At 49.7% G+C, this 27,373-nt stretch overlaps 1 protein-coding gene across 2 annotated transcripts in view; it reads right to left on the reverse strand.

The window, feature by feature from the left end:
• The window catches only part of TBC1D10A (TBC1 domain family member 10A), a 36,526-nt gene that overhangs the window by 7,635 nt on the left and 1,518 nt on the right, over window positions 1-27,373 (reverse strand). The window contains exons 2-3 of one of the 2 annotated variants that reach the window (XM_009009123.5): window positions 5,713-5,812; window positions 591-698 (exon numbers count right to left, since the gene is read on the reverse strand). In XM_009009123.5, the coding sequence (XP_009007371.1) occupies window positions 591-698; window positions 5,713-5,812 (208 nt within the window). The remainder of the gene's footprint in view (window positions 1-590; window positions 699-5,712; window positions 5,813-27,373) is intronic. The other variant, XM_035269316.3, reaches the window with a different exon arrangement.

Below are 27,373 nucleotides of genomic sequence, written 5' to 3' on the forward strand. Positions count from 1 at the left end.
TGACTGGCATCTGACCCCTTGGGTTAGCCAGGCAGTTCTCTTCAGCCCCCTCGGGTTTGGCTCTGCTACTCCCAGGGCTGATGACCCCACAAGACACATGGGTGGGCTGTGCTGGCCAGGCTTGGACAAGGCAGGAGAAACAGTAGAGGATGGGAGGCCAGGAGGCACTGAAGTCCTGTGGTCCTGCTGGTCAAGCCCCCAAAGGCCCAGAGCACCGGGCCCAAGGCAGTCAGGGAAATTGTTTGAGTGTCTCCTCCTAATGACCAAGAGCAGGGTGTAGCCTACAGAGCCCAGGAAAGCAAATCCTGAGTGGTCATCAAGAGAAGAGCTGGAATAGCGAGTGGCAAATCTGGCTATTCCACTGAGGGTGGCTCAGGGCTGGAGCCTCAGTTGTGCAAAGCCTCCAGGAGACACAGGTACCCAGGACTGGGCCAGTCTGGCTGCTGGGGCCTGGACAGTTGGACACGTGACTGGAGGTTTCATAGACTGCTCATCCTGTGAGGTCTAGGTAAGCACGTGGAGAACTGCTGCCATGGGGAAGACACCAAGAGATGCAGAAGGAAGTGCTGAGTGAAGGAAGCGAAGCTTACATCAAACTTTCCAGGGTTCTGCTGTAACTTCACCTTGCCTCCTGACAGGTACTGCCAAGCACGGCCCCGCAGAGAAGGTGGGATGCCCTTTTGACACCGCAGACGAATCTGAAAATCAAAAGGACGGCTGAGACCATGCAGCCACCCAGGCAGCTCCCCCAGCCCAGCCCCTTGCCAGTACTCAGTGGGTCCTTAGTGCACACAGCAACAAGAGCAGAAATGGGGAAAAAAGAGGACTTTCCTACTGTTGCTACCATGCAGATCCTACAGTTGGGGAGGGGAGGTGACTGCAATCAGATATGCTAATGCCAGGTGATGGCAGAGTCCCACATCCCTAGTCCAGTGAAGACGCAGGTATTCCTGAGGTCTACCATGGAATTCCAGACCCTCGTAACTATCTTCTGAATCAAAATGGAACTATATAGCTGGGCACGGTGGCTCACGCCTGTAATCCCAGTACTTTGGGAGGCTGAGGAGGGCAGATCATTTGAGGTCAGGAGTTCAAGACTGGCCTGGCCAACATGGTGAAGCCCCATCTCTACTAAAGAATGCAAAAAATTAGCCAGGTATGGTGGTGGGCGCCTGGAATCCCAGCTATTTGGAAGGCTGAGGCAGGAGAATTGCTTGAACCTGGGAGTCGGAGGTTGCACTTCAGCCTGGGCGATACAGCGATACTCTGTCTCAGAAAAAGAAAAAGGGACCATACTAGTTGGGTGAACCCCATAGTCTGTCACCAGGGAGGGCACTGCACTGTGTGGGGCTCAGATACAGCCACAGGGAAGGTAGCTCATGAGATGAACCACAATGTGCTCAGAGGTGTGCCCCGGGCACTTTCATGCGGGTGTGTTGGTTTCGGCAGCCAATGTGGCAGGACACGGCCAGCCTAGACGGGAGAAATCTCAGCAGAACTCAGAAGGAAGATGGGGGCTGCTCAAATGGCTCCCTCTTTGTTTTGGTCAAGAATCCCCTCTCTCCTCTCATTGACCCTGAGCTTTCAGAATCACCAGCCTGGGGGATAGGCAGCTGGTCTGGGTGTGAGTCCTGATCTCAGCCCTTGCTAAAATGGCCCAGGTCTTCCCTGCCGCTCACAGAATGGGAGCAGTGAGGGAGGGAGTATTTGAGGCAGCTCATGACCAAGAGCTAGTGCTCAATTCCAGCTAGCTGTTTTTATCAGGAAAAGTTTTCCACTGGCAAAACTCAGTTTGAAAAATTATCAAAACTATCATGTCTTTTACAATCAGGGAGTTGAGGGTGGGGGAAAATTCATGGGGGAAATTTCATCACACAAGCAGAGTGCAGATAAATTCGTCATACAATCAGAGACCCTACTACCTCCTAGCTGCACTGCACAGGCTGGAGGGTTCCAGCCCCGTGTACTTTCCACTTCACTAGTGGGCTCCTCCTGGGCTTGGGACCAAAATGAAGCTCTGAAGGCAGTTGCCCTGACCCGTCAAGGAGGGTGAGGACAAAGGCAGAGGCATCACTCCTGTGAAGTGTTGTGGTGGCGGAGGGGTGAGATGGCCAATGATATTCCCTCAACCCCTGCACTAAGCAGCCTGACCTGTGATAAAGGGAACGGGCACTCGGGGCATGAGAAGAACATCTGGATGTGGGTTTGAATCTAGTGCTGAACTTGAACCAACCACTTCTCAACTGTAAGATACGAATGATAATATCTACTACTGTGCAGAGCTGTGGAAAGAGTCCATTAGAGGGGGAAAATGTACTTAGCATGGGGCCTGAAACACAGTCTAGGTAGTCTGTGTTCAGTATATGATGGCTTCCTCAGGTCACACCTAACTTCCCTTCACCTAGAAACCCCCTTCAACAGTCCCGCTGGAAGCTCTCCGAGGAGGTAGCACAGAAGCCCTGCCCTTCCTGATGACCAATGCAAACAACAGAAAACTTTCCAAGGGTCAGAGAGAATCAAGAACCAGGAAGGAGCCAGGCAGACAGGCTGAGGGTGGCAGGGAGAGAGTGGCAGTGGCTGGTCATAGGTGCCAAGTGAGAGCTTCTGGGACAGCCTAGAAAGGAGGCAGAGGAAGGGAGCTGAAGGGAACTGCCCTGGACTCAAGGAACAGTTTCCTGCGGCTGTGGGACAAGGGTCTCCCTAAGGAAGCCAACTCAGGCAGGCTTTGGCAAAGGGATGTGCTTTAGCCCAAAGCCACAGGCCCTTCAGGCTCTCCCACAGAGCCAAGCTCAGCAAGAGGCAGCCCCACATCATTGCAGCCCCCATCATACTTGGCTTCCTCCAGGAGAGCCGTGGAACACTTCATGGGGAGCGAAAGGCTGGGAGTACAGCCAGCCTTTCCCACTGTACCCTCCTCAGCATAAAGGTGCTGCAGGGGTCATCCCTACCCGGCCTGCGTTAGGGAGAATGGTGGGAACCAGTAAGGATAAAGCATGAGAGTATTCCCAGAAACCACAAAGGATTACCATTCTCTGAGGCCAGGCATTGAGAAAGGAGGTCTCTGATGAAAGCTGAGTGAGGCCACACCCTTGCCTGCTGAACTCAGGGAGGGCAGGGCCCTGCGGGAAGACCGCATTCCAGCTGCAGCCCTGCCTCCCTGCAGGACCAGAATTCTGTCCTAGACATGGCTAGGAGTTGGGGAAAGGAAGCCACCCTCCCATCAGAACTAGGTATGAGTCCAGGAGAAGTGTTGGGTCTGAGCCCACTTCCTGAAACAGGTATTATCCTTCCTGTGCCAGGACTTCCTGACCAGAGGGAGAACTCAAGCCTCCATAGGCAGGCTAGAAGAAGCCCCAGCGTAGGGCCTGTTGTGGCCACAGCTGAGGTCGCAGGAGGGACACCCAGGGGGTAGTTCTGGGCTGCAGAGAAACAGTGGGTTGGGGCCTCTGGGCACAGTGCATTGAAGCACTTCCTGTGGAGGCCTCAGCTGGGCAGAGGCAGGCCTCAGGCTCTAACCACAGTGCCAGACAAGAAAAGGGGAAGTGCCAGCTGCGTCTCTGCTGAGAGGTGGTCCCCAAAGCTCCCCTCTGGAATCCCTATTTTCAAGGATGCTGAAGGTCCCTGCCAACCACCAGTCACCAAAACAGATTGCTGCAGAGTAAGCTACAGATCAGGGTATGAGCCAGAGGAACGGTGAGGCAGGGAAACAGACCCAGAGTCAGGCAGGAAGCAACTGAGGAATAACTGTCTTAACATTGTTTAAAAAAAAAAAGAGAGAGAGAGGCTGGGTGCGGCAGCTCATGCCTGTAATTCCAGCACTTTGGGAGGCCAAGGCAGATGGCAAATGGATTGCTTGAGCTCAGGAGTTCAAAACTGGCCTGGGCAACATGGCAAAACCCTATCTCTATAAAAAATACAAAAATTAGCCGAGTGTGGTGGCATGTATCTGCAGTTCCAGCTATTCGGGAAGCCGAGGTGGGAGGATCACTTGAGTTCAGGAGGTTGAGGCTACAGTGAGCCAAGATCATGCTGCTGCACTCTAGTTTGGGTGAGAGTGAGACCCTGTCTCAATCAACCAATCAATCAATAAACAAAAGGAGATAGAGGGCTGGACGGGGTGGCTCACACCTGTAATACCAGCATTTTGGGAGGCCGAGGCAGGCGAATCACAAGGTCAGGAGATCAAGACCACCCTGGTGAAAGACCTAATATGGTGAAACCCAGCTTCTACTAAAAATACAAAAAATTAGCTGGGCGTGGTAGCGTGCGCCTGCAGTCTCAGCTACTCAGGAGGTTGAGACAGGAGAATTACTTGAACCTGGGAGGCAGAGGTTGAAGTTAGCTGAGATCACGCCACTGCATTCCAGCCCGGGTGACAGAGCGAGACTCAGTCTCAAAAAATAAAATAAAAAGAGAGAACAGCAAGCAGGAGCCCACATCTGGGTGAACCTCTCCTCTCACAGCACAGGGCTTCAGCCTCTGACACAGTCTCTAGCACTTACCACCACTTCGTGGGGAGCAACAAGATTATCACTCCCACTTGCCCAGAGAAACTGAGGCTGAGACGGTGAAGTGACTTGCGCAGAAGTTCCACAGTTAGCCACAGGTGTGAAGAGAGGAAAGGTGTGAGGCTGGGCCCAAGTCTATATACCTGACCGTCAGTCCTGGGCTTTCTGTGAGGCCTTGCAGCCAGCTGTGCCAGCCTGGACCATGCCAGAGTGTCAGCTGATGAAAGCGGGCAATGGGGTTCATTCTGTGAACTGAAAACCTGTACAGAGAGACCCCAGCTGTGAGGCTTGGAACAACCCCCCTCTAGGCCAGGCAGTATCTACACCATGCTAAGGGCAAATAAGAACATCAACACACACTTAAGAGTGGTGGGCAAGGCCAGGCATGGTGGCTCACCCCTGTAATCCCAGCACTTTGGGAGGCCGAGGTGGGTGGATCACTAGGTCAAGAGATCAAGACCATCCTGGCCAACATAGTGAAACCCCGTCCCTATTTAAAAAAAAAAAAAAAAAAAAGAGTGGTAGGCAAGAACATTCCCACAGGGCAATAGAGCTAGTGTCTGAAGACAGCCTAACTCGAAAAGGACTTCCGGGTGATTTCATTTCATTAGGACTATTATTAAAATGTGAGGGTACTTTCTTCTTTCTTTTTGCTTTGGTCAGGAGTCAATAGGGAAGTCATCAAATTAATCTAGAGGGTAAAGAAGGCCTCATACTGTGGTGGCTAAGAGGGCAGGTGCTAAAAGTACACTGCTTGGGTTCAAATCTGGATGACAAGGTAATCAGTAAAGTAGGGATACTGCTATTACTAACCTCATACTAGGGTACTGTAAGGTACCAAAGCACGTGTGTTCCATACATGCTAGCTGCCGGCAGTATTATAAAGTCCTCCTTGATAGCTAGGAGGCAGCACTTCAGTCCTCCTGGGAAGGCTACAGGAAAGCTGTGTTGCGGCTGTTGGCTAGAAGAGGCTTTGAGGTTTAACTACAGGACAATGTTCTGCAGGAATCTGAAGTCATCTGCGAGGGTCCAACCTTCCCCCTGCCCTCAGGCGAGCTTCTGTCTTTCACTGGCAGTTGGAAGACACCTAAGGCATCTGGCTGTTGGAGAAGTCCCTGCTTTCCTACTGCTGAAGTTCCTCCCTCTTCCTCCTCCTCCCCAGGCTGCCAAGTCCCAGCCCGAGACCTGAGGCCAGGCCCCTCACCTTTTTGTGCTTCTTGGCCATCCATTTGTCCCAGTTGTTGAGCATGTCCAGCCACTTGGACTCCCTCTGCCTCAGCACCTCCAAGGGGACTTCCTCTAGCCTGTGGAGTAGAGGGCAGGGCCTGTGAGAGGTGGCAAGGGAAGCAAAGGCCCTGGCTTCGTTCCCAGCCACCAGCCTGGTCAGACCTCCCTTCTTCCTGCCTACCATCCCTGCTGTTGTTCCCTTCAGGACTGCTACCTCCGGACCGTCCTACGGCAGATGAGAGGGAACACGCCACCTCCCCACCCACCGCCTCTAGGCATAAGCTAGAGACAGCAGGTGGTTCAAGTGCCTACTCCCCTAATGTGGCCAGGGGCCACGTGCCTCTCAGAGGCAGAGGCTGAGTGAGTGTCTGCATCTGTGCACCAAAGCAAAGCATTCCTGTCCTGGGTCTGCCTTAGTCAACAAGCCTCTTCGGAGGGCCTGCGTACAAGGTGCAGAGTTGAACACAAAAACTAGTCCAACGAGTACAGAAATAACATGCTCACCTCTTTACTTGAGCCAAACTCATTACTCAGAGTTTCCCCAATTATGCCCTGGCTCTTTCCCACCTCTCAGCCTTTAATCAGGCCAATCTCTTTGCCAGAATGCTTCCCAAATTGTCTCCACCCATCAAAATCCTACACACACTTCAAAGCCCCACCAAATACCACTTCTTATATTTGTAGATCTACTGACTAGGCAGCGAGCACAGCTGTGTTGGCACTGTCCTAGGGTGAGGGCCTCTTGGCGAGTTGTGGAGATGCCTTCCCATGATTAGAAAAAAGTCCTGACCCTCATGGAGTCGACGTTCTGGTGAGCACTGAATGTGGGGAAAACACCTCAGCACCAAGGTGCTTTTTTGTGCTTTCTTAATAGAATAAGATATTAATGACAGATGGGAAACAGGCTCAGAAAGGTAAGATACCCAGGGAAGCTATCTTGCTCAGCGTCCAACAGCAAATCAGTGGAAAAACCCAGACTCAAATCCAAGTCAGGTCCTAGCCAAGAGCCAGCACACAGTGCTGCCTGACCTCTCAGAAAGGGGCATAGGGTTGGAGGCAGCTCAGAGGAGGTTCTCAGGAACAGGACACGGTGCGGTTGGGGCTTGGCCCAGGCCTGAGTCTCTGATTCTCTCTCTGCAGGAAGGAAATGTGCTGCTGTGACTTCTACTGGTTGGAAGAGCAGAGGGAGGGGCCCTGGCAGAGCTGAGGCCTCTAAGACACAAAAGCAAAGGTCTTCTTCAGTGCATTTTATCTGGGGAATTGCCCAGGCCTAAGAGCAACCTTGGAGCTGAATGTCTGAGGAAGGACTACAGCCTAAGCAAAGGAGGTCCCCTCAACACACGGATACAAGTCACTCCATCTTGAACTGCTGCTCCTCTTACCACCTAGAGGCAGAACTAGGCCATGAGGTTACTCCTTTCCTTGCTTTTCTTGATAAGAGCAAATCATGGACATGCCTTTACAAAGGGTCAGGTAATTTACAAAGGGATTTGTATCTACAGGCAACCCCCAAACATCCCAGGAGCAGAAACTAAGGGCCCATACCTCCCTGGCCATGATACCTACCACCACCTATAAGGCACTGCTTATGCAACAAGTCAGGGGATGAGCCTTCTTAGTTAACCAGTCGGAAGGGTGCCCAAACAGAGTCAACAGGAAGTCTGGCAGTTATGGATGTAGATCATGGCTGATCCATCATCCCCACCACACAGATGAGGAAACTGAGGCTTACAGAAGGCCACGTTTTAACTTGAGATTACTAGTTTCCAAAGAACTCACAGGTGATTAAATATGTCTATTTGATATCTCACCCCTCAGTCTGGCTTTATTGATAAAATCTAACTGCAGGGACTCAGAGCCACCCATTCTCCTAACTACAGATACACAGAGGAACATGTTAAACTGAGAGTTCTTTTAACCGATGCCAGATAACAGCTTTGGCAGTTTCAAACCCCCAATGTCAAACCTCAAACCGGAATTTCAAAAGAGTACAAAACAAACTACCATATTTCCTGGATTCTAAGACACCACTGATTTTAAGCTACACCATTGATTTGGCAAGATAGTCTCAGAAACAAAACAACCCACTACTACTTTAAACGTGCATGTCAATGGAAAGATCTGTTTTGGTTTTTTAAATCTTAAATTGGGAACATTTTGAGGCAATGTGGTCATTTGAATGGCTTTTTCTTTAACAGCAGAGGAGTTTAATCTACCTGGAGATGGTGAGAAGGAGACCCTGGAGGTCTGGCTGTACTCAGCACTCAGCATACCCCGTGCTCTCTAACTGCAGGTAGATGTCTCTAAGCACAGGATGTGTTCCTGAAACATGGCAGGCTATTTTTTAAAAATCAGAAGGTTCACATATCCTTCAGTTAACCCAGTCAGGATCTTAGAAAACATCTGATCCAATTGCTGTTTGATATGGAAATCCTTCCTACAATAGGCAAGTCCCCTTCCTTCTCTCAGCCTCAGTTTCCCTATATGCTTGCACAGCCTATCTTATGAATTTTTTTTTTGTTATTTGAGACAGAGTCTCCTTCTGTAGACAGGCTGGAGTGCAGTGGCACAATCTCAGCTCACTGCAACCTCTGCCTTCCAGGTTCAAATTATTCTCCTGCCTCAGCCTCCCGAGTAACTGGGATTACAGGCGCATACCACCATGCCCAGCTAATGTTGTATTTTCAGTAGAGACAGGGTTTCACCATGTTGGCCAGGATGGTCTCAATCTGACCTCGTGATCCACCCACCTCAGCCTCCCAAAGTGCTGGGATTATAGGTGTGAGCCACTGTGCTCAGCCTATCTTATGAATTTGATCCTCTAAGGATGCCCAGAGAGGAACTGTGAGATAAAGCCGGAGCCAGAGGGGTCCCTGAAAACAATGTGACAGTGTAAAGCCCTGAGGTGGCTTCCTCCTGACAGTGGAAAGGGCATGAACCAGCTGCTAGTGAGAGAGAAGCTGGCCCAGTATAAGGGACCAAATGGCCCATGGTGGGGTGTCGCAAATCTGGGGGCCTCACTCATCCTCCAGAAAACCCCTCCTTCCTTAGGGTAGCCTGAGGGAGTCTCTGAAGCCAAAAGAGCCAAGTGACACTAGTCTCTTACAGCTCAGCCACTGCTGGAACTCAACCAGGGATGGACCTTCCTTACCTCCAGGCAAAGTCACCCTATTGTTAAACAGTTTCCACTGCTAAAACTTTCTTCCCCAGTTAAGCCAACATTGTCCTAGTATCTTCTACCTGTAATCTCAATACCCCTTTTGAGGCCACACAATTCTCAGACCCCTCCCATACCAGGCATACACATGATTATCCCTCGTGATCCACTCATCCCTACCTGAAGGCCCTTTCTCCTCCCTTCTCCAAGTGACAGTAACTCTTCAGAGCCCAATATGACATTAAAATCCACAACTACAACAATAATAATATCAGCAATAGTAGTTACCATTTGTAGATGAGTTACTACTTACCAATTTTCTACTCAATGCTTCACATACCTTTATCACGTGTACCTTTCATAGTAACCCTACTATAAGATCATTCTCCCCATTTTAAAGTAAAATCCAAGGCTTAGTAAGGTTAAGAGTTTTCCTTAAGACCATGTAGCTATAAGTGGCAGAGCTGGAACTCAAACCCAGGCCTGACTCACTCTACAGCTCATGCTCTTGACCCCTGTACACCTGGCTGCCTCCACAGGCCAAGCCCTCAGCCTCCACACTGCCTGCATGCCTGTCCAGACACAGCCTGCATGCCTGCCTGCCCAGATCTTGTTAACTGTCCTCCAACCTGAAGACCTTCATCCTGGCTCAAAACACCATTTCTCACACTTTCTAAACTGAGACCCACAAACACACACACACAGAGCCAGAATACGTTTTAGGAAACAAGTTGCCCTTACATTTACTAATGCACTCTGATATTTCCAGATTGGTTTTATATTATTCCATTCTTTTTTTTTTTTTGAGACAAAGTTTCGTTCTTATTGCCCAGGCTGCAGTGCAATGGCACTATCTCGGCTGACTGCAACCTCCACCTCCCAGGTTCAAGACATTCTCCTGCTTTAGTCCCCTGAGTAGCTGGGATTACAGCTATACCACGCCTGGCTAATTTTGTATTTTTAGTAGAGACGGGGTTTCTCCATGTTGGTTAGACTGGTCTCAAACTCCCGACCTCAGGTGATCTGCCCACCCTGGCTTCCCAAAGTGCTGGGATTACAGGTGTGAGCCACCATGCCCAACCTTTTTTTTTTTTTTTTTTTAATGCTGGTCACAAGCCCCTAAAACTGATTTCAGCACCAACTGATAAATGAGTAAAGTCATTAAGTGTGAAATAAGCACTTAATTACCACTTCCTCATGCTCCTTAGCACTGTCCCTCCGCTAACTGGATCAGGCCTTGAACTTCTGTGACTCCCATCATGCACCTCCAGGTGTTCAACTGCTGCTTGCCTGGTTTTCTCCGTGACATCATTACCCTCATCTGCCTGCATTCAGGGCTACAGTCTACTTCTACCTTAGAAATGTTACGTGTCCCTCTAAGAGCCCAGTGAAGTGGGGCCCTCACAGAATAATTACTATTTCCATTTGGCCCATGACAGACTTGGCCTGATCAGAGAGGTTGTATGACTTGGACAAAGTCACAAAGCTAGTAAATAAGTGGCTGACCCAGGACTTCCCCTCTGTCACAGTGGCCTATGTGATACTTCCAACTCCCTGGGGAAAGCTGCAGCGAAACCAGGCTCTTCTCCAGATGCTTCTGTGTGGCTCCATCTCTGGCCCCCAGGCCGCTGGGAGATAGTCTAACCCCCTCCTCCAGTGTTCTAACTGCTCCAGTAAGTGGCCTGCCCACACCTAGCAATGCTCAGAGACGCCAGTACACTGGATGGGATGGTTTGCCAGCACAACCTCAGGTGGAGATGGTAAGCCTGGGCAATCTGCCATTTGCTGGCAGCCCCAGCTTCTGAGGAGGAACAGCTCAGAGGAGACAAAGGTGGCACCTAATCACAGATCTTGTCAGGCTCCTGGGCTGAAACAGGCCTGGCCATGCTGTGCCATGTCATGGTCCAAGGCAGCAGTGATACTCTGTTGAACCCATTCTCTGTAGATTCCCAGTTTCCCAGCCTTCTCCCAAAACCCAGAGGCTGGAGGCTTCCAAAAGTTCAGAAGGACAAGACTGCTTCCCAAGGCTACTGAGACCAAAAGTGGGGGTTCTCTCTTCCCTTGTCCTTCTAGACATCTACTTTCTGCCCAAGCACATCTCAGCACCTCTGGCTAGGCAGGCTCAGTAGGGGCAGTGCCTGTGCCCATCACCTCCTTATCCTAGCCTGTCATGGGAGACAAACCTTGATACCAAGGAACCAGTCTAACCCCTCCTCCAAGCCTTACACGCTGAATTAGCCCAAACGAAGAGAAATATACCCTAAGCAGAAAGTCTGAGGTCACAGACCACAGGACTGATCCTCATCTCACCCATTGAGGAAACCAGGTGGGGTGTAGAGGAGAATAAATAGAGTCAACCGAGCTAGGTACTCCAGTTCCTCCATCTAATAACCGGGAGACCATGCACAAAACATGTGACCTCCTAAGCCTCAACTTCATCTTTAAGTGCAGTCATAACACACACCTCATAATCTTATAGGGCTGCAATGAGGAATAAATGTGTCCAAGGGCCCAGCCTGGTGGGCGGCCAGCAAATGGTAGCTGTTAGGTGATTGGTATTTGCAATTTAACTAGCGCTTTCACATCTCTTTCCTCATCTGACTGGTCCCACACACAGGCCTTTGCGGTAGACAGGGCATGATGACCGTCATTTTACTCATGACGCAATGAAGGCACTGAGAGATTACTTCAGGTGCTCATGATAAACAAACTCGAAGTCCTGGCCGATAATCCCAGCCCTAAGGCTTTATAGCTGTGTGAAACCGGGCTGGCTGCTCCACTCTCTGAGCCTCCAGTTCCTCATCTGTAATGCAGGAGGAGTGCCACCTCCTCAGACAGCACTGGTCAACATGATGTGAGACAATAAGCTGACACATTTCATGCACTGGCCATATACTAGCTCTGCCAAGCACTGCACAGGCACATAATCCCCCAAGGAAATAGCTTTAATTATCTCCACTTAATAGGCAAGAACGCTAAGATTCAGCACAGTGAAGTAATCTGCCCGAGGTTACATAGCCTGGAAGTAGAGGCTGCCACTTGAGCACTAAACTATCTAAGATATGTAAAGCACCCCGCACATACTAGGGCTTCAATCCCTGTCACATTCCCTTCCCTCTTGTTCATCATCCTCTGTGCTGTGAAAGGCAGGAGTGAATAACATGAAAATAACCCCTCACACCTGGGCCTCCAGGATGGAGAAAGGCAGCTGGTAGAAGTGCCACCGAAGTGTGGAAAACTGGGAAGCAGAGATGCAGGGGGAACGTGGCCAATCACCGATCCAGAGGGCTTCCCTCTTCCACCCAGAGCTTGAAAGTGAAGTGAGGATAAACAAAAGGCTGACCTGTTTTGCATACTGGGCAATAGCCTCTGGAGTTTACTACCCTAAGGGGTATGAATGAAGCTATCAATAGCTCTTAGACCAGCTCCATAAGAAGTGATGATGGGAAACCACAGTGCAGGAAGGGTAGGCCTGTGGTGTGCAAATGGCTGTCAGGACTGGAAAACCTATGAGATCATGCAGCGAGGCCATCCCCTCCCCAGAAGGTAAGCGATCTGCTCAAGGCCACACTGTGAGTTGGTAGGAAAAAGGAAGATGGGAGCCTGGCACGCCCTTCTGGGGCCCGGCCGTCCCTGCATTAGAGCTGGCTGGCGGTGTCCAGGCTCCCTGTCTGAGTGAGAGAGTCTGCTTGCTTCATTTTCCCTCCTTTGCAATGCAGGCTAATTCTGGGCCTGCCTCTTTTTCCCATGAGGAATTCCCTGGCTCTGCTCCTTCCAGTGCTGGGTCAGTGCACAGTGGTAAACAGGTTCTCTCCACCCTTCACTGGCCTTGGTGCCCTGGGCCTCTGCCCAGCTTTCCACTCTACTCAGCTCCACCCTACTCATTGTGAGAAACAGTTCCTTTAGGCACCAGCCTTGCTGGCTCCCAAAAAGAAAAACCAAGGAATCCACCTTCCTTTGATGCACTCAGCTAGAGAAGGGTGCAGACCAAAGAAGAAACCCCCAAAGCAGCTGTCCCTGACAACTGCAGAAAGGTATGGAGGCTGTTCTCCCTCTCTCTTTTTTTTTTAGACAGGGTCTCACTCTTGTTGCCCAAGCTGGAGTGCAGTGGCATGATCTCAGCTCACTGCAGCCTCAGCCTCCTGGGCTTAAGCGATCCTCCCACCTCGGCCTCTCAAGAAGCTGGGACCATAGGCTCATGCTACCATGCCCCACTAAATTTTGTATTTTTTGTAGAGACAAGGTTTTGCCATATGTCCCAGACTAGTCTCAAACTCCTGGGCTCAAGCAATCCGCCTGCATCAGCATCCCAAAGTGGTAGGATTACAGGCATTAGTCACTGCGCACTGCCCGAGACTATTCTCAACGGAAGACAACCCTTCTCCAAATCCCAGCTCCTACCAGGCAGAGTGCTGCCTCAAATTCTCTTGCTGATGACTGGGTCCTTGGATCACAATCTCACTGTAGGCATTCAGGGGCCACCCTGATTCATGTATGGCTCCTTCACTCATCCTTACCAAACTGCTAGATCTCACTGATAGATCTTACCCACATTAGCCTTGACTCACTGTTTATATAAGGCCCCTCCTCTGCCCAGACTCGTTCATGACTCTCTACTGCCCTCGTTATCCAACAGAAACCTCAGGCCCTGTAGTTGGGCATGATGGCACACGCCTTGTAATTCCAGCTACTCGGGAGACTGAAGTGGGAGATCACTTGAGCCCAGGAGCTTGAAGCTGCAGTAAACCATAATCATGCCACTGCACCCTAGACTGGGCCACTGGGTCACAGGGCAAGATCTTTTCTCAACAAAAAACAAAGAATAATAGTCACAACAACAACAGAAAAAAACGAAGGAACATCAGGCCCTGCCTCTCAAGGCCCTCCATTTCCCTGCACATCCCTTCCTCCCCTAGTCCCATCTCTAGAGGTCCCTGCCCCTGAGCCATCTTCCTTCAAACCCCATTCAAATTTGGTGCCATCTTCTTGGGAAGCCTCACTCAGAACTCCTTCTCATCTCTACAAAGTCTTTCCTAACCACTCCAAGGACAGAAAACAATCAGCCCCTCATTATATTCCATGCACACCTTTCTAGAGCCTGTGTTCCAGGCCCTGAATCTACAAAGATGAATCAAATGTGGTCCCTGCCTTGAGGAGGTCAATCTGGCAGAGACAAATGGGTGGCTAAGTAACTAGCACACAGAGAAGTAGTGCTCTCACAGGAGCTTGTAGAAGGAGCTAGGAGAGTGCAAAAAGACACCAGGATGAGGGCAGGGTGTTTAGAGAAAGCTTTAAAGGGGAATTAACTTTTCAATTGGGGTTCGAAGGGTGACAGGAAGTAGCTAGGCTGAGAAAGGGGAAAGGACACACCAGGCAAAAGGCTCAGTATGTTCAAATACAAGTTAATAGGGAAGGGAATGGCATGTTTGGGGAATGTAAGCTGCCCAGTGGCACGGGCGCAGCTTCTCCACCTGAAGGTTGTCCTGCAGAGGCAGCATTTCATGAGAAGGTGTGTTCCTGGAGGGCAGGGGCTCTCTTGGCCTCATTCTCTGCAGTGTGTCCCAAGCCTAGGACAGTGCCTGATACCTAGCTGGTGCTCAACAAATATGTGTTGACTGATTCATTAACCTGGTGACCTCAGACACTATGAATTTCATTAAGTGTTGTCAGTAGTGAGAGGGGAATACAGTCCTCTGCCTTGAGATCAGGTGGGTAAAGCACTGTAAGATCGTGATAAAAAGCACTCCCTCTCTGGCCCGGTACCAGCTCTAGATCTTCCTCAAAGCCCAGCACAGGGCTAAGCACAGATCTGCTTGATGATGGCATTTTATAACATTACAATTGTAATATTCAATTAACTTAACTGAATGTCTGTTAGAACACTTACCAGATGCTGGCTATGTACCAGACACTGTGCTCAGCACTTAACTTACATTATTTCATTTAATCCTGACAAGCCCATGAGATAGGTCCTCTAATTATCAACTCCCTTTTGTGGATAAGGAAACTCAGGTTCTTCAGCAAGACAATAACTGGCCAAAGTCCAAGTCAAGCAGGGGATGGCACTGGAAAGTGAATCCAGGCCCTCTCACCTCCGGCTCTGTCACTCAACTCCAGCACTGAGTGCTGTCCACCTGGCTGGGTGTATAGCCTTGCTCCTGAGGAGCTTGGAGTTCAGTGGACTCAGAGACACAAGCTGTGTGATGCTTGGCAAGTCACTTTGCCTCTCTGGGACTTGGCTTCTGCTTCTGTAAAATGGGGACTATGATGATAAATATTCTCACAGAATTAAATAAGGTGATGTAGGTGAAAGCCTCATCCACCATACAGGCTCCTCTGTGAAATGGCATTACCGTGATTATCCTGGGAGGATGGAGGGGGTCACTCAGAAGCAGAACAGGAAGCTCAGAATGAAAGTCTACATGGTGTTAGGCACACTAGCTCATGCCTACAATTCCAACATTTTGGAAGGCAGAGGCCAGAGGATTGCTTGAGGCAAGGAGTTTGAGACCAGCCTGGGCAAGAGAGTGAGACTCTATCTCTACAAAATTATTTTAAAAATTAGCCAGGTCATCCTGGCCAACATAATGAAACCCCATCTCTACTAAAAATACAAAATTAGCTGGTGTGGTGGTGCATACCTGTAATCCCAGCTACTTGGGAGGCTGAGGCAGGAGAATCCTTGAACCCAGGAGGTGGAGGTTGTAGTGAGCCAAGTACACTCCAGCCTGGGCGACAGAGTGAAATTCCGTCTCCAAAAAAAAAAAAAAAGAACCAGGCGTAGTGGTAAATGTCTGCAATCATAGCTACTCAGGAGGCTGAGGTGGAGAATCACTTGAGCCCAGGAGTTCAAGGCTGCAGTGAGCTATAATCGTGCCATTGCACTCCAGCCTGGGTGACAGAGGGAGACCCTGACTCAAAAACAAAACAAAACCCATCAAAAAAACCACAGAGAAGGGTGGTGGTAATTATTAAGCAAACTCGAACCCCTTCCCCAAGTGACTGCCACCACCCAGGAGGACAGAGGCCCCAGACAGCATTCTGGTTGCAAGCCTTGAGTTGAAAGTTTCAGGAGGCCCACCTTTGCTCTTACTTCTGCTTATCTTCACAGGCCAAGGAAAGGGAAGATCAGGTCCTCAGATCAGAGCCCTGCTCCAGATGACTAAGTGAGGAACTTATGGGGGGATTTCCAACCTGCCCTGGCAGGCCAGGAAGCTCCAGAGTACAAGCTGAGTGGGACTGACTCCTGCCTAATCCCCAAGGTCTTGGGGTGGGTTGGAAGAGCATGTGAGGGAAGCCAGATCTTTACCCCAATGCTGCATTGCTCCCTTATCTAAATGCTAGAGGTGAAATCTCAGAGGGTAATTCACACTCGAATTGTGAGAGCCACCATGTTCCACAGAGCTCTTACTTTGTGACACACACTGTGCTGGGTGCTTTACCAACATCTCCCTTAATCCTAATAATAACCCCGCTCCCAATGCCGCCACCACACCCAGCTCATTTTTTTGTATTTTTGGTAGAGATACAGTTTCACTATGATGTTTCTAGGCTGGTCTTGACTTCCTGGACTGAAGGGATCTGCCCACCTTGACCTCCTGGGATTATAGGCATGGATTACAGGCATAAGCCCAGCGCCTGGCCTAGGTTCTCCCTTTTTCTAAAGTCAAGACAGAGACGGAAGGGAAAGCAGCAGCATTCTCTAAAAGTGGCTGACCGGGGAAGATAACTTCTGGATTCACAGTGTCCAAGGCCCAAAGCTCTGAGAAAGGACAGGAGTTCTCCACTCTTATGCTCCTTCACTGGGCCACTCACGACCCAGCTGCTCTTGCCTTGTCTTGAGGTACATATGAGGAGCTGTGTTTGGAGTCCTGGGGCAGGAATTGTGTCATCCACCATGACAATTTAGCAACAAAAACAACCTGAGAAGCCTGGTAGGAGAAGTGCAGACACTTGGGACTGGGCTGAAGTCCTACGGCTGGGACAGGAAGGGAAGGAGAGGCCACACAGTGGTCACTAACTTTGGTAAGATGGAAAACTGGGAAGGAGGAGTGCTGGGTTCCAGGCACAGTTCCATCACTTGCTCAGCCTTGGTTTCCTCATCAGTAAACAGGGTAAAATAATAGCCTACCAATTTCCCATTGCTCCTATAAGGGTTACTTCGAGGCAGTGGAAATGAAAGCACCTTGCAGACTAAAGAGAGGCAGGCAGATCACCTGAGATCTGGAGTTCGAGACTAGCCTGGCTAACATGGTGAAACCCTATCTCTGCTAAACATACAAAAATTATCCAAATGTGGTGGCAGGCACCTGTAATCCCAGCTACTCAGGAGGCTGAGGCAGGAGAATCACTTGAACCCAAGAGGCAAAGGTTGCAGTGAGCTGAGATCACGCCATTGTACTCTAGCCTGGGCAACAAGATCGAAACTGTCTGGAAAAAAAAAAAAAAGCTAGATAAATCAAAGCATCCCTTGATTTAATTACATCCCCAAAGACCTGAGGGACACTGATCCTATACCCTACACACAAAGAGAAGTCCAGCCTGGCATGGTAGCTTATGCCTCTAATCCTAGCACTTTGGGAGGCAGAGGCAGGAGATCACTTGAGGCCAGGAGTTCAAGACCAACCTGGGCAAAAAAGCAGAGCCTGTCTCAATCAATCGATAAGAGAGATCCTCTCACAGGAGGAACAGAACATGCTGGAAGCACTAGCTTCTGTGGCATGTGCCATGGTGATCCTCCTGAACTTGCATGGTACCACATAGAGAACATCTCAAAGCACTATTCCTTTTTTTTTTTTTTTTTTTTTTTTTTTGAGATAGGGTCTTAGTCCATTGCCCGGGCTGGAGTGCAATGGGTACAATAATGGCTCACTATAGCCTTGACCTCCCAGGCTCAAGTGATCCTCCCACCTCAGCCTCCCAAGTAGATGGGACCACAGCTGCAGACCAACATGCCCAGCTAATTTTTAAATTATTTGTAGAGATGGGGTCTCTCTATATTACTCAGGCTTCAAGGCACTTTTCATATACTCCAAGGTCAGTCTCAGGATGTCAAATGTAGCTGTCTTCAACACCATCCCATTAAAACTGCCTTAGTTTGGCTAGTAGGATGGCTCATGCCTATATTCTCAACATTTTGGGAGGCTGAAGAGGGAGGATCGCTTGTGCCCACAAGTTTGAAACCAGCCTGGGCAACATAGTGAGACTCTATCTCTACAAAAAGGGAAAAAACTAGCCAGGCATGGTGGCTCAAGCCTGTAATCCTAGCTACTCAGGAGGCTGAGGTGGGAAGATCGTTTGTGCCTGGGAGGTTGAGGCTGCTGTGAGCTGTGATTGTACCACTGCATTTCAGCCTGGATGACAGAACCAGACCCTGTCTCTTAAAAAAACAAACACACAGTGGGGCACAGTGGCTCATGCCTGTAATCCCAGCACTTTGGGAGGCTGAGCTGGGTGGATCACGAGGTCAGGAGTTCAAGACTAGCCTGGCCAACATGGTGAAACCCCATCTCTACTGAAACTACAACAATTAGCTGGGCATGGTGGTGGGCACCTGTAATCCCAGTTACTCAGGAGGCTGAGGCAGGAGAATCATTTGAACCCGGGTGGCAGAGGTTACAGTGAGCTGAGACTGTACCACTGCACTCCAGCCTGGTGACAGAGTGAGACTCCATCCCAAAAAACAAACAAAAAAACCATACACACACATACAAACTATGTTATTTTTATGTGGGGGAACTAAAGTTAAAAAGATTAAGCAATTTTCACTGGGCATAGTGGCTCACACCTGTAATCCCAGAACTTTGGGAGGCCAAGGTGGGTGGATCATGTGAGGTCAGGAGTTTGAGACCAGCCTGACCAACTTGGCAAAATCCCGTCTCTACTAAAAATACAAAAATCAGCTGGGCCTGGAGGCGGGCACCAATAATCCCAGCTACTCAGAAGGCTGAGGCATGAGAATTGCTTGAACCTGGGAGGGTGGAGATTAAGCAACTTTCTCAAGGTCACACAGCTAGTTAGTGGCTCAGTGAGGCCCAGGGCTGAGGTCTCCAGATCTCTGTTCAGCAGTCTTTGTTTACACCATGCTCTTAATCCAGTCATCTCATTTGACACTCACAATCCTTTGTATACAGCCACACCTGGTAACTTGTTTCTCTTTAAAAAAATTTTTTTAGAAACAAGGTCTTGCTCTGTCACCCAGGCTGGAGTACAGTGGCACAATCATAGCTTACTGCAGCCTCAAGCTCCCAGGCTCAGCCTCAGCCTCCCTAGTAGCTGGACTACCGGCACGTGCCACCCAGCTAATTTATCTTTTTAGAGATGGGCTCTCACTATGTTGCCCAGGCTGGTTGCAATTACTTGTTTAATGTCTGATTTCTCTGTGAGGGCAGGATCAGGTCTATATCCTAAGCCTAGCACAGGCTGCACATATAGTAAGTGCTGGGTGAAAAACTGGAAGCATCAGCCCTATGGTCAGGTGAGGAATGTGCCTAAGTCACATATTAAAAGGTCAGTGATAGAGCCATCACTGACTTTCTGAACCCTGTCCCTGGTTCAGAGCCCTTTCTCACACACTAGCCTAAAATCCACATTTCCAGCCAGAATTTCTCATCTCCAAGATGCTGCCGGCGGTGTCTCTTCTAAGTGCTGAGGGGTTTGCCTTCTCATAGACGCTGTCCCAGCCAAGGTACCACCTCTAAGAACAGAATAAAGGTTGTAGGTGAGGTCAAACAGGCCCCCAGTTGCCATCTGCCTCCCCTTGATCACTTTATGCTGTGTCCAAAGGCCCAAACCCACCCTCCCCAGTTGCCATACCACCCTAAGGTAGGTTTTCCATGCCCTCAGGATCCACTCCTCTCTTGTGGTTCTCCTTACATCCTTCCTTGCCATCCAACATGTCTGTCAGGCAGAGACCATGAAGCTCAACACCACTGATCCTATTCATTCCCAACCAGGTCAGCCAACCCACTCTCCTGCTGGAAGGAGACAAGGAACTCTTTGATGTGCCCTGAGCATGCCAGCCATACCAGGCACCTTGGGGAGCCCAGAGCTGTGACAAAGCAGAGGCAGTAGCAGCCCACTTCCCACTTCAGAGGAAGGCCACAGCTGGCCTTGCTTCCCTGTAGCCAGAGGGCTACAGAATGGACTCTGTAAGAGGCCAAGGCCACTTCAGGTAGTCCAGAGCCTTCCTACCTCTCCATCAGCCCACACAGCAGTCAGGAACCAAGCCTGAATGATTTGCCAGCCTTTTTTTTTAGACAGTCTTGCTCTGTCGCCTAGGCTGGAATGCAATGGCGTGATCTCGGCTCACTGAAACCTCTGCCTCCTGGGTTAAAGTGATTCTCCTGCCTCAGCCTCCTGAGTAGCTGGGATTACTACAGGCATGAGCTACCAAACCCAGCTAATTTTTTTTTTTTTTTGTATTTTAGTAGAGACGGGGTTTCGCTGTGTTAGTCAGGCTGGTCTCGAACTCCTGACCTTATGATCCACCCGCCTTGGCCTCCCAGAGTGCTGGGATTACAGGCATAAGCCACTGCGCCCAGCCGATTTGCCCGCCTCTTTATCCTCACTGCTCCAGACCTCTTTCAGGACTCACCACAGCCCTTTTAGGCTATCCTTGATTCTCCCAACAGGTCTGACTGCCTGCAGTCTGGCTCCTCTTTATGCCATCCTCCATGCCAGACCTGGACTAACCTTTAAGCAACACAGGAGACCTCAGCCTGACATTCAAGGCTAGACTCAGACCACCCAACCCATTTCCCTAACCTCCCCTTGCTTTGTATCAACCTACTGCCTCCCATTCCTCTTGTCACCTCTGCTCTTGGCATACATGCTCAAACAACTGTTTTTGGGAGGACTTTGCACATGGGGTCCCTCTCATCCAATGGACTGCCCTGCCTTGCCTCTTCTGAGGCCTAGATCAAATGCTACTACTTTCTAGGCTCCTTTAGGTGGGGCTGGCTGCTTTTTCCTCCATGCTCCCAGAGCAACTGAATGCCTCAAGTTATAACTTCTTGTTTAATGTCGGATTTCCCTGTGAGGGCAGGATCAGGTCTATATCCTGAGCCTTCATCACTCAACACTGTAAAGATTTATATGTGGTTCTATTTTTCAGCAAGTCTGTGAGTGCCTTGAGGGCAATAAAACACAGACGTGTTGTTCAGTTCTGTATCTCTTGTCCAAATCACAGGGTCTGGCAGAGTAGGTGCTCAATAAATGTGTGATAAATTAAGCTCACTGCTAAGATGGATAAGCTGGCAAAGTAAGCCTTGGCTTGCTCTCCCAGGCTGCTGGGTCTGCTTTATATTTCTCTACCTGAAGAGGCGTGCATGTTAAACTACAGCAGCCTCTGAAGAACTGAACAGGACATAGAACGGAGTAGGGTAGGGTGGGGGCAGGAGAGATGGGAAAGGGAAGGATGAGACAGAGGAAGCCAAAGTTAGCTGTCCTGAAATCCTAGGTGGGGGCTTCTAAGCAGGCTAAGTATCAGAAGCATTGACTTGCCAGTGGAGTGGCCAGTACAGCCTTCTCCCTGCTGGGGAGGCTCTCTGGACCCAGGATTGCGGCAACAGATTTACCAGGGACAGACCAATCAGTTTAAAGGAGGCCTCCTACCCCTCAAGTACACTGTCTGCAGGATAAAGGGGTCAGTTAAGACAATGGATGGGTGATGGCAGGGCTCTGCTCTGGTCGGCAATGCATCCTGAGCCTGGAGGCTCAATTAGCTTGACTGAGGAAGAGAATGGGGAAGAGAATGGGCAGTGCTACGTAGCTAGAGGAGCACTGGGTGAAAGTCAAAGGACCTGGAATCCCTCTCGGATCTGGCTCCACAGTTCACTAACAGCAAGAGTTCTTCAACCTTTAGATTCCTCTCTGGTATGAGGAACATAATGTCTGCTTAATCTACAAAGTAACACGTCTTCCAAAAGGCACAGACTAGAGATCAAGGTCAAATGGCCATTATGTAGCATGTTGGGGTCAAGACCAATGTGATGTGGACTCCAGCCTATGGGAGGACTAAGCCAGGCCTGATCTGGCCATGCTTCCAGGACCTCTCCAAGGATCTTCCTCCCTGTGCCTTTCTCCTGCTCGATGGCCATGACCTTTCACTGTACTGAGACCTGCCTTGCCCTCCATACTGGGATGGGGAGGCAGCCAGATCCCTAACTCTTGCCCTGAGTGTGAGGACATTAGGGACTTGTAAGCACCTGGCACCCTGCCTGCTACCACCTTAGCAAGGCATAGTTACTACTGGATTCAGTGCCAAGAAACAGGTTCTAGTCTTGGTTCTGCCATTTACCAGCTGGCAAACCTTGGGCACCTTCTCCTCAGGTCTTCACTGTGCTCATCCACACAACGGGGATAACCACCCCTCTCAGGGGAAATGAGGATTCACCATGGGTTAGGGTTCACAATGAGCCTGGGCCTCATTGATGCTCATCATTATAGCCAAAGATGGGAAGGAGAAAATGAAAAGATAGAATCATAAGCCACTCCAGTCTTTAAGAGGGAGAACATTCACTGAGCACCTACCCTGTGCCAGACTTTTTCAAACATTAGTTCATTTAAACCTCAAACTGATCCTGCAAAGTCATTATAACCATTTTGCAGGTGAGAAACTGAGGCTCAGAGAATTGAAGCAACATGTCCAAGATGACACAGCCAGTCAGACTCTGGCGCTTGTGTGAGGAGGGAACACACAGCACCTTCTCTCACCCACCTTGGTACAAACAGATTGGGTGGCTGGGCCAGAGCCAGGCCTCGCTGCCCCTTGGGAGTTCCTGTTTCAGATCCAGATGCTGGTAGGACAAAACATCAAGTAGGTGCTACTGTCTTATCTCTTTCCCACAGCTTAGAGTTTCCTAGCAGGTGGACACGCAGGCACTCTCCCAGCGTAGCAGCTGGTGTGCTGGCTCCCTCCTTTACCAAGTCAGGTCTTGTCTGATGCCCTAACACTCACAGGGCCACCAAACTGGATTTTCCTTTGAGGCTAAAAATGAGAGAAAATGGGAGAGCCTGTGGTCTAGAGTCACAGACCAGCGCCCCATATGTACAAATGCCTCCTTCCAGATGGGCCGCCCAGGGTCCACCCCATCGCCAGCTCTGTGCCCTCCTGGGATCTGTAACAGCTCAAGAAAAATAGATGCTCTAAGTTTACAAACTAGAGAAGGTGGTGGTAAGGCAAGGAGTTGGATGTGGCCTGCCAGGAGAGCCCTGACCCCACTCCAGTAAAAATTGGCACACACTAAACTATAGGGATGCCAGTTAAGCCAGTTCTATGATTTCCAAAATTGGCTAGTAATGAAAGGCCCAGGGAATGGGAACTGAAGAAGGCAACTGCTGTTCCAGATGTTTCTCCCTGGGCCCAGCTCACATCCCTTGCTCCCATAACAGGAAGCCAACACCCATGGGATCCAGAGAACATAGCTCCTCATCTCATCTAGCCTGCAGACTGAGCGGACTGAAGCTAGGTAGGAAGCTTTCAGCCTCAGGAGGCCAGACCTGACAATCACATAGAAAAAGGAGAGGAAGGTCAGGGACCACCTCTCTCAGGTCACTTCCCTCAGGCCAGGAGACCTAGTATACAACTTGTATCCTTCTTTCCCTTCCTGACCATTTCCTCTATGCTACGGAAGGACCACCAAACAAGTCTGTTCTTCCTGCCCCAAAGTGACAGGAAAGGTATCATCACTCCTCCCACCCTTCCCTGCTGAAAACATGTCTTTCTCCTCCTCTGGCCCTTCTGGGCTTCTTTTTTTCTTTTGTTTGAGACAAGGTCTCACTCTCTCACCCAGACTGGAGTGCAGTGGCGTGATCTCAACTCACCACAACCTCCACTTCCCAGGCTTAAGCAATTCTCCCTCAGCCTCGTGAGTAGCTGGGATTATGGGCACGTGCCACTACCACCCTGCTAATTTTTGTATTTTAGTAGAGATGGGTTTCACCATGTTGGCCAAGCTGGTCTCAAACTCCTGATCTCAAATGATCCGCACACCTCAGCCTCCCAAAGGGCTGGGATTATAGGCATGAACCATTGCTCCTGGCCTTTCGTGGGCTTCAATGCCCCACTCGGTCTCCAGCCAAGCCAGAAGAACTAAGGCTGTCAGCACTCTGGTCTATGCCTATGCCACCCACAGGATTATTTACTGGCTAGCTGCTTTCTTGCCTATGGCTACTACTCAAAAGCAGACAGGGACCATCTCAGTCTCACTAAACTTTCCCTGCAGAGTAGGCTCCAAAGACAGACAAGGTGAAGAAATGGAAAGGCCTAGGACTGGGAATCAGGAATCCCAGGTTCAATTCCTAGCTTTGCTCCTAATAGACTGAAGAGAGGAGACTAATTTCTCACAGGCCTCCAGTTTATCAACCTGTGTGATGAAGGCCATCTCTAAGGTCACTTTCAGCTTTTTTTTTTTGAGACAGAGTCTTGCTCTGTCACTAGGTTGGAGTGCAGTGGCATGATCTCGGCTCACCACAACCTCCACCTCCTGAGTTCAAGTGATTCTCTTGCCTCAACCTCCCAAGTAGCTGGGATTACAGCACGCACCACCACGATTGGCTAATTTTTGTATTTTTAGTAGAGACAGGGTTTCACCATGTTGGCCAGGATGGTCTCGAACTCCTGACCTTGTGATCTGCCCACCTCGGCACCTTGGCCTCCCAAAGTGCTGGGATTACAGGCACGAGCCACCATGCCTGGACTTTTTTTCTTTTTTTTCAGACAAGGTCTCTCAGGCTGGAATGTAGTGGCATGATTTTGGCTCACTGCAACCTCCATCTTCCTGGGCTCAAGTGATTCTCCCACCTCAGCATCCCGAGTGGCTGGGACTATAAGTGCATGACACCATGCCCAGCTAATTTTTGTATTTTTTGTAGAGATGAAGTTTCACCATGTTGGCCAGGCTGGTCTCGAACTCCTGGGCTCAAGTGATCCTCCCATCCCACCTCAGCCTCCCAAAGTGCTGGAATTATAGGTATGAGGCACTGTGCCCAGCCTTTTTTTTCTTTTTGAGACAGGGTCATGTTCTGTCTCAAAAAAGAGCTGGATGGAGCACAGTGGTGCAATCTTGGCTTATTGTAACCTCCACCTCGCGGGTTCAAGTGATCCTCCCACCGAGTGATCCTCAGCCTCCCAAGTAGCTGGGATTACAGGTGCCCACCACAATGCCCAGTTAATTTTTTGTATTTTTTTGTAGAGACCAAGTTTCGCCGTGTTGCCCAGGCTGGTCTGAAATTCCTGAACTCAAGCAATCCACCCACCTCAGCCTCCCAAAGTGCTGGGATTATAGGTGTGAGCCACCATGCCCCACCATTTTCAGCTTCCTGACTTGAAATGTCTCCCAGTAAATAAGTATTAATTAGTCCACTGAGGCCTAAGGAGAAAAAGGTGAATGAGCCTCTTGCCAGTCCTGAAGCTGATCAGTCTAATGAACTGGAAATGAAAACATACTCTTATCCTTCTGGACCACTTCTATTAGCCTCATATACTGCTGAGAGAGTCGAAAGTGCTGGGCTAAGCCAGGGAAGGTAAGAGCAGGCAGGTGACTGCTAAGACCCTTCTGTTCTACCTGTCTGACACCTGATGTCCTGCAGGGACCAAAGGCTGTATTTATGAACAGTGAAGGCAGTGGAAACTATACTGACCTGGGAGTCAGAAAACCTAAGTTCAGGTCCTAGTTCTGCCACTAATATGCTGTGATCTTAAGCAAGTTATTCTTCTCTCTAGGCCTCAGTTTCCTCATCTGTATACATAATGGCTAAGCTGGTCAATCTATTAAGATCCCTTACAGGCTGGGCATGGTGGCTCACACCTATAAACCTAGCACTTTGAGAAGCCAAGGTAGGTGGATCGCCTGAGGTCAGGAGTTCAAGACCAGCCTGGCCAATGAAACCCCACTGCCACTAAAAATTCGAAACATTAGCTGGGCATGGTGTCGGGTGCCTGTAATCCCAGCTACTCAGGAGGCTGAAAGAAAATTGCTTGAACCCGGGAGGCAGAGGTTGCAGTAAGCCAAGATAACACCATTGCACTCCAGCCTGGGTGACCAGAAACTCCATCTCAAAAAAAAAAAAAAAAGATACTTTACAGTGCAGTCTATGGTTTTTTGATCTACTCATGCCATGTTGCTAATAGTCACCTGAGTGAGGTAACCTATGACCTGCCAGGTTAGGCCTGGCAACTTCCACAACCAAACTGTCTTGAGACAACCTTTGGCCCAGGGTAGCTGAAATGGACTTTTAATCTGGAGTCAGAGTCCCCACCAATCTCCATAGTACCAATGAGTGCTAACGTTTCACTTCTCTAGCATAGAACATGGACTCCTAGCCTTCAACCACGAGACTGGGTTCAGGGCGGTCACCCTGAAACTTCTCATAACTTCCCCTCTATGGCCTTGGGCAGGGACTCACTCTTGGCTTTTTTGAAACCACAATATAAACTAAGTAGGGAACTTTGAAGCTTTCAGATACCAGAGATTTTGGGTTGACTGACAGACTCCAGAAAGTGAGGGAAGGAGGAGAGAGGAGTGGACCTGGGATCCCACCTCAGCCCCACCTACAGACAGCAGTGATGTAGAGGGTGTCTGCAGAGCCACACCTCATGTTTGTGGTTGTGGGGTGGGGAAGACAGATGTCTGGCTGCCTGGATGGTGACTACAGCCAAAGGGAGGTGCTTCCACTGGAGCCTCACTCTGCCCACAAATACCAGAGATATGCCCTCATTTTTCTCTTCATTTCTCAGACCCTTAGAAGGAAAGAAAGAAAACTAACATTTTCTGGGCCACTATTTGTATCCAGAGCTGTGCTAGGCACTTTCACATATCCGATCTCACTTAACCCCCAAAGTAATGTAAGGAAGTGGGAGTTACTGTTGCCCTTAACAGTGAGTAAACAGGCTCAGGGATTCAGAATCTTGTCCAAGGTCATGAAGCTAGCAAGTGTAATTCCTAAGTCTGGCTTTTTCCTAATATATCGATTTGCTCTTCACCCCAAGATCTGGTGACTGCCTGAGAAGCATGTAGTAGGAATTCTCATGCCCTAGCATTCTCCGACAAATCTGAGCTCTTTCTTCCAAGGTCCCATAAACGCAACTGGGAACTCCTTTCCCAGATCTCAAGACCACACCTCTCCCTGGGCCCTAATCCCTGGTGACTGCTCCTCAATTCAAAACACTCCAGGTCCCCACTAAGTTCTCACAAGCGAATCCCTGGGAAACTGTGACAAAGCATCAGTCAGGGTGATGGTTCAGAATGAGGGGCGCTCTCTCTCTGAGGCCTGGACTAAGCTTAGCCTGCTGTGAGCCAGTAGGGAGGTACTGGAGGAGACAAATCCAGTGGGTAACAGGGAACTCCCCTGAGGGGAGGGGCCTGGATTTCTCCAAGGGAGAAAGAGTCCAGGTGAATAAGAGGCTCTGTGGCTGGGGAAAATCCCGGAAGTGATTCGTGTTCTTAGACAGTGAAAGCGCTTCCATAAGTCATGAGAG

This window comes from Callithrix jacchus, chromosome 1 (assembly GCF_049354715.1).
Source record: "Callithrix jacchus isolate 240 chromosome 1, calJac240_pri, whole genome shotgun sequence".
In the NCBI taxonomy this organism is placed as follows: domain Eukaryota; kingdom Metazoa; phylum Chordata; class Mammalia; order Primates; family Cebidae; genus Callithrix; species Callithrix jacchus.